A 12,265-nucleotide genomic window follows, 5' to 3' on the forward strand; every position below is an offset into this window, starting at 1 on the left:
GATAGTTTATAAAAAGACCTTTGCAACCATATATGACTGAACACATTGTGTCTGCTTTTTTTTTTTTTTTTTTTTTATGTCAGAGGACAGCAATTTGGACACTTTCGGTAGAATGCCCCAGACAAATGGACTTGCGCTTATAGTCACGACAACCGGTCATAAAAATGAAAACCACCCAGCAATGACGTACTTTAACCCTGACTCTCTGTTTTTCAGAGATTGTCCTTCGCTTCACCATTCTGAACAGGGGTGAGAAGAAATTTCAAGCGGATTTGATGTTTGTATTCCCAAATTTAAGCCAGAAAACTTGAATTTCTTGAGACTTTAGAAAGTTAGAGAACAAAATATAACCCACTTAAAACATTTTTTTGTGCAGTAACATAGGAAACTGTTTCCTTATGCTACCGAAAATTTGTCAAAATTTGTCAATCAAAAAATAATACTGTGTTATATTGATACTGTTACCTTTTTTTTTTTTTTTTTGCTTTTTTTGTCCAATAGCACGTGTAAGAATTCATGGATAAAAACAAAAAGTTGTATTTTATGATTATATTCAATTATTAAAGAGCTATCCTAGTGGATTAATAATTACAGAAATATAAAGTGTTTTCAAGTGCATACTGTTAATTTAGGGTAGTGGCAAACACGTTACAACGGGTGGTGGTCTAATAAATATGTTATGTGCTCTGATCTATCTTAAACATGAACTATGTACTGGCAACCTTAGATTGGGTGGTTAGCGTGAGCTCTTCAGTAAATAGTATAGCATGTAGACGCAGACTGAATGACCAAGGCTGAATGATGAAACTAACAAATATCTAAATCTAAAAGTCTTATTTTGTTTCACATTAGTATGCCAACACATTAGCCACGGCCTGCCAAACACCCAAAAAGTGACACATTCAGCGGTTATCCAAGAGGAAAATTTCTTTAATAAAGATGATAAAAATCAAAGCATCTCTTCAAGCTTAATACCTTCTCTTTAGTGATTAGAAACAGAAAAGAAGCAGATACTATAAATACCCCCCATAGCCCATACCATGTACTTTGATTACATGCCAGTAAGAAAATCTGTCCGATTATTCCAGCTCAGCCTAATGTATAAAATTACTGCATAAAATAAGTAGGTGGTAAATACCACCTATTATGTTTCTATAAGTACATAAAAAATAAGTCTCGTAAGCAAAATAAATAGAAGCACCTGTTCATCCAGTCAGCATGACAGAGACTTCGTCCTTCATTTAACGCTGTGTTCAAACGACAACACAAATATAAACTATGACATCAACATACAAAGCAAAGAAAACTCTGCGCTGAGTAGTAAACAATACACTTCATCTTGCTCGCTCATTTGGACGGTACAACCTCTTTCATGAACACATGCACGCCACATTTGTTTATTGCACAGCGATGACATCACAGTATCTCCCTGCATACATGGAGAGACAAAGGGAGGTTGGTCTTTGGATTGTCCCTCCGTCTCTCACTCCTTCTTCTTCATCGTCTAAACTCCATTCTTCACCAGCTCGTGGATTCCGCTCTCGTTGATCATCAGGGTCGGCTGGAACTCGCGTGCTTTTACCAGTTCTTCAAGGCCCTGGACGTAGCACATGATAACATCAGGACATTCAAAGTGGGTGCACAGGTTAATGATGTCAGGTTGACATCAGGAACAGGATAACATCTGTAGTTGTAGTTGAGTAAACTTACCTCTCCTCCATAGGACACCAGAGGGGAAATCTCACATTTGATTGGCAGGTCTGTTCCATCCTTCAGGCTGTGGTGGAAGAGGAACAAATTCAAGGAAGATGAAGGAGAAGAGAAGAAGAATGAGTGACTGATTCATGAGAAGTCAGAGGGATGGAGTTGAAAGAAGCAGCTGTCCACCGTTGACACAGCTGTTTTTCTACTGCAGCTTGTGATTAGAGTTCAAAGGAAGAGAATCAGAGCTTGGAAACATGGCCAGTGATTAGCCCTCTGACCTGAAACAATCCTTCCCTAGAGGAAAACAGATGAATGACAGGCATTGTGGCAGCATCCTTTAACAGTGCTCCAGAAATACTGGTGACTTTTCACCACATTGCCATCATTCAACTGTTTTTGAAGATAATCATTACAGATAAATATCACACATACTGTACTTGAGGTGTGTTCTTAGCAGCTGCCCACAGAGCTGTATCATTAAGAAAGAAGAAGAAGCTGATTGGGTGGAAAGCACACATTTATGACACCTGTCTGAAGGTGTCATGAATGGTATTAAAGCCCATGCTCACTTTAATTCTTACAAGAGAACAGATTTATCTTCAGAAAGTTAACATCTATTTCAGAGATGTCGCTGATTGCCAGAAAGGGTATCTGCCCACTGCCCAACATGCAATACATTGTGTGTATTAGTTGCAACCATCTGAAAGGAAATGATCCATCAGCAGGTCATTATGACTGCACATCATCTGAAGAGGAACTGCATTTTCAGTAGTCCAAGCTCTCCTTGCTGTCATTTCCTTCATCACAACTGACACAGCAGACAGAAAAACAGCTGCCGAATGGCAAGTGTTCTCCTTTTCAGCGGTAGAGAAGGAATGAAGACGTCAAGCATCAGAAGTATACAGTGTTAATACGTCTGAGCAAGAGGGAGAGAAAGCCAAACCCCATCACCAAGCACTCGGTACTGCAGGGGGATAATAATTACTTTCTGCTGCCAGCATCTGTGACACTGCCTGCTGCTCCGTCTCTGGAAACATTGCACGGGACACACAGGAGCAAGACCAAGCATGAGAGGGGGGAAGTGAAAATGTAAGACTAAAAGGACATTTCTCACACAAACAAAAAAGCCTAAGCATGTAGTCTGTACAAAAAATGTTGGAAAGGTAACCACAAGGAACCGGTTTCCACAGTCATGCCAAACAAAGTGTGTGAGGTACTTTTCAGTTACAAGTCATGTGTAATGCTGTGCTTCAGCAGGCTGTAGTCACCTGGGTATTGCGGGCACACGTCTGCCGTTCTCATCGATGAAGTGGCCTCCAGCGTTGAGCACCCAGCGATGGTGAAGGGACATGAGGGAGTGTCTGGCGGTGGTGGGGGTGTCCTTTCCATCCTGACTATCTGCGTTCTTCAGAGGGGAGAACTCATCCTCCCGCAGCACCTCAAAAACAACAAACGTCCTGTTGGACACAAACACAGCAGCATGTCAGCGACAAAGGATTGGCCGTCCAGTAATCAATGTCTTAGACTATATATAAAAAATATTTACGAGTTATTCTGCTTGATATATCATATCAAAACCATAAATCCTCTGGGATATTTACAGTGTATTTCTGTAGAGCTAAATAAAATTATGTTCATTTTGTCTTTGAGGAACTGAATTTGTGTGTTTACATTTTTTTATTGTAATTCGTACATACAAGGATGCTCTCAACGAAACTGTTAATCTCTTCAGCACCAACTGCATCTGTGGCCACAAACCAGTCCATTGCTGGGCAGCCTCAAGATGTGAGTGTGTGTAGCTGTGAGTATGCAGCTATCTTTCAAATAAAGATACAAAGAGACCCCACCACCAGACCAGGACTGCTCCTTTGGGTCTTAAAAATGTTGGGAGCAAACAATTTCTCCTTCAGAAAAACTTTAAAAACACACAAGATTCATCAAATAATGAACTTTTTGTATATATACTATATATTTATAAAAACAAATAAATAAAAACCGCCTGCAAAGTGAGTCAGACCATCTGGTCTCTACTAAACCTGCCGGTGTGCCAATGCGAACTCAACTGTAATCCATCTTCTGAGCAAAACCAAAAACTATTTCTCATCAGTGTCCTTTGAAACGCTGCAAGCTAACCTTGAAAGAAGCTGGATATGTCTGCAGTATTTTGCCATCATCCAATATTTTACAGGAATCCTTTCATTAGATGTAAAGTTCTATTAGTAGTGGTGTGACTCAAAGCTGATGTCATGCAACACTAGAGGAGGAGGAATGAGAGAACAGCTCATAAACCTCCATCTTCCTCCTCCTGAGCTTGGCAGGCTCGGTCCTCTGGACCAGACCTTGGAGCAATGGCAGTAGTGGAGCTGAGGGATGAGGATTGGGTATGGAAAAAAGGGTTGGTTCATAAAAGGAGGGACAGATCAAGGACCAGTTAAACCCAGACCCAAGGCCTGCCAGAGAAATAAATGCATTGCAGTCACCCCTCCAAAGGAGTGAAGGGTGTTCATTGTACTCTTCATGGTTTAAAGCGTTTCTCTTTGAGGTGAGTGACAGCTGCTGATCCTACTCAGTGAAAAAAAGTGCATTGAAACTTACTTGGCAAACTGGAAGATGTCAAAGACAAACTTCTCCATTTTAATCCCATTTGGTTTGTCTGGTTTGATTAGTTGACCTTGTGCGTTCACATATGGGATCTTCTTCTGGGCCACATGGTGCTGCAGCTGTGGCTCATACTTCCTGAAATTTAAACAAGGAAAAAAAAAGAGTAAAGATGTTGATTCTTCATATTTACTTTATGAAGACTCTGAGGCACTGTTCTCCCTGCCAGTAGACACAGGAGTGGATGAAATTCATGACAGACTTACTGCACAATGTCTTTGAGGAAAGAGAAGCTAAAGAAATGATTGGCTACATTTCCTGCATTGAACATCAACCGGCCGTCAGCGCTGCGCTTCTCAGCTGTTGCCAGGGTGATCTCACTGTACTCAACCACCTGATAACGTCCGTCCACCTTGCAGACGACACCCACTGCCTCTGTTGGATTGGTTTTCTCCACCACCTGGAAACAAAATTACAAGTTTTTTTTTCTGTTTTGTTAGCTGCTACACCAAACCATCAACCTATAGGGAGAACACAGCATAGAACTTAATACATCCTTAAGTCGCACAGTTTTAACTTTGCTAAATGCTAGAATAAAGGCAACAAGCTGGTAAGTGTTTTAGATTATCATTGAATAAAAGAAAGGAGAAAATTGTCTCTTTGTGTCTATCGTCAAGTCCATCATTTAAATAAGGCTCCAAATCTCAAATAATAATACAACTGATTTTCTCATATGTATTCTTCTTTTGTAGGCAGTAAGCTTCAGCCTGCACTGAGAGAAAAAAAAACCCTCTCCCCATCTGTTTTTTGCTAATGACAGAGTGTCCTAATGAGGGGGTTGTAAATGGGGTGGGGTAAGGGGGGTTGGTGGAGAAGCCACATGAACTGCAGCAGAGCTCAGTAATTTATGATAGGAGGGTGGGACTCTGCTCTGATCCTTCCATCTCTGCTCCACCACACAACTTTTAATGTCAAACAGAAACAGTCAAAATTAAATATCTCAAAGTCCTCAATGTTTTCTGCAAATATACACTGGACTTGAAAGCAGGACTCAAGAAGTGGGCCTTCTCAGATTCAACATTTCTACAAAAAGTTTTAAATGGATCTTGATACATAAAATCTATTTTGTGCCCACAATGCAGAGGATGTAACATGTTGCAAAATCTAATTAGGATAGCCATAAAGAAATAGTCTAAAATGTGAGCTACTAATCTCCAATCAGAAAGTCTTGCTTGCCTGTGCATCACCATCACTCATGTAGTTATCAATAAACAAAAATATGTTTTACAGCTGTTGCAAGTTTTTTTTACCGGTTGCAGAGTTGTTATTTGTGTGGCAACCTCAAGCTGCTATTGCTGAGGTTAACAATTCCTCCAGCAGGAGGCGCAAATGATATTATTAAAGTTGCAGCATTGTATTAGCTTTTAGCATCCCCACATTCCCTTGGATTTTGGTCCCTTTTGCTGATAATTTTGTAGATCATAATGGCCGTCCATTTTCACTTCGAGCTGCTAGCCTTTGCTACTCTCTGTGTATGTGTACATGTAGGTCAAGTGACAACCCTGTGTTTAAAAGAACAAGTAAACAGCAAAGCTAAAATCTGCCGTTCGTTGAGTATTTGCTCAGGGCTGAAAACTGAAGCCACTGACACACCATGCCAAAAAAAAGCCTTTTTTACAGCAGAAATAAAAATGTTTAGAGCCTGGTACAAAAAATGACCTTAGTCTGAATAGTTATTTTCTCTCACAACACACATTGAACATGGGGTCATTTATTTTTCTAACTTAGTAGTTTATGAGATATTAAGATAATGAGTTTGACCAATCAGGGCCTCATTTCCAATATGCCTCCTGTCAACCACTTGATTCAAAACTCTTTAACAGAAACAGATGGGTGACATCACGCAGGCTGCGTCCATTTATTACACAGTCTATGGTATGTGTTTGTGTATATTTAGTAGACATAACCACCAGGTCTGAAAAGTTTGTCTAGGGATAAATTTAACCCGAACAGAAAGGCCTTGAACACTTACAAAATGAATTCCCAACTATAAAGAGATTATATCTAATACATTTATGATCTCATTTACTAGTTTCAAATCTTTTAAAGAGCATGGAGTTCATTTTTAGACCCCTCTGGTTGGGGAAAAGAAGCAGTGATGTAAGTGTGGCTCCATTTAAAGTGGAAAATGTCTGTTTCTTAAACATTTGGTGGTTTTTATATAAAATAAGAGAGCTCAACATAAATTTAACAAAGCACAGTGGTTCCTTGATACAAGCCACTTCCCATCTTCTGTTAAATCAAACTGTATGCATAAGTTCTGACTTTAGTTTTAATACTCAATTGTAAAATTAAAAAAATACACGAGAAAATATCTTTACGATCCATACGCAACATGTCCCCAAATACAGAATGTACTGTGACTTTCTTTTTTTTAATCATTTTTTTCCACTTTGCTTTTTGTTGTGTTGCATTAGTTTCTTGAAACCACAGATATAAAGGAACCAAATGAGTAGATGGTGACCAACCTTAGGGAAAAAAAGGTTTAACCAATTAAACACGCTTTACCTGTGCTTCCTCTTTCTTAACCTGTCTGAACCCGATGAACCTGATTTGTGAAGCACAGCCAGTTATTCCATCTCCACTATGTCCACTGTAGCTACACATATTACAAACCAAACATAAATGTGGTTTGTTTACTAGAGGAAAATTATTTTACCCCAAAAAGCTTTTTTTCCCCTTTCAGAATTAAAGTACACCATGTCCTAAACCCTTTAAGGAAAAAGTCACATCACCCTCATGTTATCTGAGACGATGATGAGTAGTGAAGGAAAGTTCAGCTAAGCTCTACACTTCAATTTCCTAGAAAGCTATAATTAGTATATGTACAGTACAAACACAGAGCAGGACAAAGTGGGCTGCGTCTCCACCCAGTGGGGAGATGTGGGAGGTGCAGATGTCTGGATAGAATGGTTGTTAAAGGGAAGTTTCGCCTGTTAATAAGACACAGCCCACAGGAACAAATATCTGTCAGCTTATTAAATGGTCTTACTTTAAGATCAGGAAGTTAATTATCATAAATAAACTTTCTTTTCTATTTTTCTAATACTTAGTGTTTATTTACAGTAATTGCACAGAGAGAGTGTGGTTTGAACTGGAGTCAAATTCCTTGTATTCTTGAGGATACATGGCGAGTAAAGGCTATTCTGACTCTGATTCTGAAATATTTGACAGGACCATTTCAAAATATTCCTTATTTTTCTCTGCACTTGTAACTTTCAACACTTCACTACCATGTGTGTTTAAGGTTTGTCTTTACAGGCAGATTGAAACTTGGCATACTGCTGCTGCTTGTCAGTAAATGGTCAAAATGAAACACACTGAGTGTCAAACTCCCAATGAACTGCAAGACTGCAGAGCACAAGTGGGCAGCAGTCCTGGTCACAGTCTCTCATTCAGGTGTGAAAAGAAAGAGGGACCCAAAGGGCATAAAACTCCTAATAGTAAAAAAATAGATCTCAAACATTGTTCCATTTTTAACAGCTCAAAGTATTGTCAAAATTTATGTCACTGGGTAGAAAAGTTGTCAGAAGTAGAAGAAAAGTCCATGTGCATTGCTTTTTGATAAAAGCAGTGAGTTGAATGACCACAACTGTTAAATAAATCAAATAAATCAATCTTTAAAAAAAATATGGGCACTTTCTTTTTTATGGCGGATCATATGACTCGGTCTTATCATTGCATTCTTAACATTGTGTTATTTCCTGTTGTGGTAAAAAGTACCTGAGCTTATCAAGCTTGCATGAGGGATGGCTTGATCAAACAACTTTATGACTGGAATATAATTAACCTGATAACCAACAGGCTGCTGCATCAACAGTAGTTATTTTCCCATCTTTTAAATTAATAATCAAGAGAGAGAAAAAAGTTGAAGTGACATCATCATGATTTAGGTATATGATCATGACATTAAGATCTTGAAATTAAATATTAGGCCATAATCTCAGATGAGCACAATAACTCATTTTGGATAAATTTAAATGGTTAAAACAGCTGCAGGGACTTGACTGTGAAACCAACAGAGGAAGAAAGTGAAAGAGGAAACGGTAGACCCACCTTAGCTCCACAGTCCGCTCCCTTCTGCACACAGAAACCAACAAAGGCAGGGTCTGCCACTTTGACCAGTATGTTGTCCACACAATACACATGGATGAACTCAACCCCTCTCTGTTCCATGTGATCCACGATGCCTTGGGTCCCCAAGGCTCTGTACAGACCCCCATTCCCGTCTGAAATACAGACACTCATTTAAAACACAAAACATCACAAAGCTGTAAATGGAGCTTAGGTCTCTAAATGTGGGAGGGTTTACCAGGAGCCATGGAGAGCTTTCCTTTGTTCTCCAGGATTATCTTTCCACTGTAGTCCATGGCTGGCAGCATGCCCTGCTGGAAGAATATGACGTTGTCCTTGCCTAAGCCAAAATAGTTATGTTTTGAGAAGAAGTCCTTGGTGGAGTCCATTGTCCTGCCACTGGTCATGATGTACCTGAAGGCAACGCCATAGAAAAATGAAAACAATGTTTAATTTAATTTAATTAATTTAATTTTAACTACAAGTTTGTAGATGTTGATTCTAATTTTGTAAACACCAGGTAACCAATTAGAGAGGGGATATACGCTGAAGAAAAACCTGACAGATAACAAATTGAACATTTTAATTGTTGTAGTGCGGGAGACGAGATATGATAGCTGACCTTAAAGTGAGCCAAAGAGCTAGAGTTTAAGGGTATGAGACATAATAAAAAATGTGATAACATCCTTGCAGTTCTAACTGCAGTGTCATATTAACTTTATACACTCCACTGAACTCCTGATATCTGCATCATTAAGTTTTCAAAGTGTCCTTGGATTCCTGTCCACGGGGAGCCAATCCTTTTCCAGTAAAACAACTTCCTTCACAGAGTTTCTTTGATGCTGGCAGAGATTTGACCCAGTTAGTCAACATGATAACACATCTAGGTCAAATGGTTTCAGCTTTCATTATAAATTCAAGAAGAAACTGGTGGCTAATATCTATCTTTACCAGTGAGGCAGTAATTTCATTAACAGGCATGATGAAAATGCATTCATTGTCTTGACCTAAAAAAGCAACTTACCAAGGAATACAACATTTGACTTTGTGTTTCTGCTCAGCCAGCTGTTGCAGTTTCAATATGCGTTCAGCCTGGATCTGAAAGAGGGTTTTGTGGGATGGCAACCCGACATCGTACATGCCTTTGGGGTAAGAGACCCCCAGTCTGGTTCCCTGGCCGCCAGCCAGAAGCAGTACAGCTACTTTATTCTGAGAGATGCAGTGCAGACCTGAAAGAAAAAATAAAAAGCTTGAGTTCTTTTAAAAAGAGAATATGAGAGATCAGCACATCTGGTATTACTAAGACCAGGAAGCACTTGCACAATTTTTTATGCTCAATAATGAAAATGAATGAAAACCTAAGCTGAAACTGTTTACTAAAAAAATGCTTCATTTTTTTTTTTTATCGCACAATCACCTATCATTTTATGAATTGTACTACTGGACTCTGGTGATAATAATAACCCTCACCTAGCTCAATTTCCTTTATTGCAGTTCAATGGTCTACAGCACTTTCAGCTTATCTTACCTAAACGTCTGCTACGTGACTTTCTTTACAATATGCTTTCCTTTTACAAGTAACAGGAGACAAGGTTTATAACAGCAGACAGGGTGGACCCTGAGGATTATGACTACTCTCCCAAACACACACCCTGTACACAGTTTTGTCAGCAACAGAGCAGAGTGACATCATGAATGAGGGTCATGCAGTAACTCTATTTACGTCAGGTCCAGATCAAAACCAGATGTTTTCCTCCTCCCCCTGGAAACAAACTCAACAGACTTGTTAAATGGTCGAACCCCCACTGCAAAAGCAGTTGCGCAAAGTCTTAATGAAACAATGCAAGCTGACTTACTCATAACTCAAACCTACGCAGGGGACTGAAACTGGGAAGAGTCTGTTACCCCAGGAAACCAAACAGCACGAACAGAGGGGATTTTATAGAGATGTCTTGGTCATCCTTTTACAAAGTTTTGAAATGTAAGTAAGTATAAGCTTTTAGGAAACCCAGTGCACTCTTTCCACATCACACTGCAGTATGATGTTAAGATGTTTTTATCCCCTTTAGCTGTTTCAGTCCGTTACCAGGAAATCATCAGTCTCTCATCAGTGGGCCATCATTTTATATTTCAGTAGCTCACGCTAGGTGTTAGTCTGACCAGAGGAGAACTTGTACTGCAACTTGGCAAGTGCTGCTGTACTACCTGCTCACTGCAACAGTAAGGATTTAGAAAGAATCCAGTGTCAACAAATGTTAACTTCAAGCTAAGCCTTAACTGAATGAATCCATTTTCTTCAGGTATTAACTGTTTTGATGGTTTACCTTCCAGCTCCCAGACTTTAACATTCTCCCTGTCCCTCGTCACGCTCCCCAGCACCTCCCGGGGCACTGGCTCCATGCGGGTGTCCATCTTCTCCTGTTTGCTGCCGCTGGATGTCTCCATGGCATTCTTGAAGAACCCATTAATCTCCTGGAAGTCCATCCCCTGTAGCTCATGGGTCAGGTCAGCCTGCTCTTCAGGGCTCAGCTCATCCCAGAATTGCAAGAGATGAGACTGTTCAGCTTTGGCCAACTTCTGGGCAAGTCCACTTGTGTTTGGATCCATGTTTGACAACTCTTTTTGTAACCTCCTACTCTGAAACATACAAGAAACAGTTTGGTTTATGGCTAGCCAAATATTTCATTCTAGAGAGAAACATCTCTCCCACCCTGTCTTCTGCCCGTAAAACCAGCACATCCACTGATCACATGATGCTTCACCCAGCAGGACATTTACATCTTGTTCTGGGGCTAAATGCTGAGTCCTAGTGAAAGGTACTTCAGGAATGTTTGATTACTCTTCCTTTGAACTCACACCCATAATGACAGGCTTGCTCACCAAGAGAATAACCATACACCAGGAAGGATGTTTGCATATTTGACAAGGCAATTCATTTTATTAAAATAATAAAAATAAAATAAAGTAAAACAAAATGATTTTCATGTTAGCCATCTGATTTCATATTCATCATACTTAAACTTGAAGCTGCGAGGAGGTTAGGACAGAATCTGAAGCCGCCTCACCAAGATACGACAGGTGCGCCTGATTTACCAGTAGCTGTTAAATTTCGAGTTACAATGAGTTATTAAAACAGTTTGCCTTTGCTAAGATTTGCAGTGAATGCATTTATAGTAGAAACTCAGCTACCAATCAATGTGTTTGGGTTTAGCTGCGGTATTCAGCATGAGGAGCACGCTGATGACAGGGACACCGGAGCTGGGCAGACTCCGGCAGCAGCTTCCCACCTGACTGTAGATGAAACGCGGCTTCTTAAAAACAGACCGAGAACGAGTAAGAATTCAACTCTTACCTCTGGCAAGTGTTCCTGTCAAGTTTCGGACCATCAACTCAATGCCAGCAGCAGAGAGGTCGCTTGTCCTGGTATAGTCTTCAGCTAGGACGCCTCCCACCCGGACTACACCTCCTGCTACGTCACGTTTGACGTGGCACTCGCGGCGGCGCTGAAAGAGTGTCAGCGATGTTACTTCAAGTGCTCCTCGAAAATTTTACTACTCATGTGTGTCAGTAAACGATAAACATGCGGTCAAGAAAACAGCTTTTTATAGAAACACATTCATCATAGACTGTGTCTTGTCAGTGGTTTTAGGGAAATTGTGTTTTACTTGACTGTGTTTTGGCCATTTTATTCGTTGACTACACCAAACTGTTGGTGTTTTTTTCTAATTCATCTTCAACGTGCTATCATTGGAGTTTTAATTTCTAAGATATATATTTTTTTAACAAAGTAAGCTGTGTTTAATTTATTTATTTAACCTTTATTTATCCA

General features: G+C 39.9%; 1 protein-coding gene across 2 annotated transcripts; it reads right to left on the reverse strand.

The window, feature by feature from the left end:
• Window positions 1-919: 919 nt before the first annotated feature.
• uap1 (UDP-N-acetylglucosamine pyrophosphorylase 1) lies at window positions 920-11,901 on the reverse strand. 2 transcript variants are annotated; one of them, XM_074669245.1, is made up of 10 exons: window positions 11,789-11,901; window positions 10,761-11,068; window positions 9,461-9,665; window positions 8,675-8,850; window positions 8,419-8,591; window positions 4,569-4,762; window positions 4,300-4,440; window positions 2,973-3,161; window positions 1,711-1,777; window positions 920-1,597 (listed from the first exon to the last, which is right to left on the reverse strand). In XM_074669245.1, the coding sequence occupies exons 2-10, from the start codon at window positions 11,041-11,043 to the stop codon at window positions 1,505-1,507; spliced, it is 1,521 nt and encodes a 506-aa protein (XP_074525346.1). In that variant the 5' UTR covers window positions 11,044-11,068; window positions 11,789-11,901; the 3' UTR covers window positions 920-1,504. The 2 variants fall into 2 exon arrangements, with proteins under 2 accessions (XP_074525346.1, XP_074525345.1); XM_074669244.1 differs by having other exon boundaries at window positions 10,761-11,073.
• Window positions 11,902-12,265: the final 364 nt, after the last annotated feature.

The sequence above is a fragment of the Halichoeres trimaculatus genome, unplaced genomic scaffold (genome assembly GCF_033239565.1).
Source record: "Halichoeres trimaculatus isolate MK-OKI-2021-1 unplaced genomic scaffold, fHalTri1.1 fHalTri1_scaffold_4, whole genome shotgun sequence".
Taxonomy (NCBI): domain Eukaryota; kingdom Metazoa; phylum Chordata; class Actinopteri; order Labriformes; family Labridae; genus Halichoeres; species Halichoeres trimaculatus.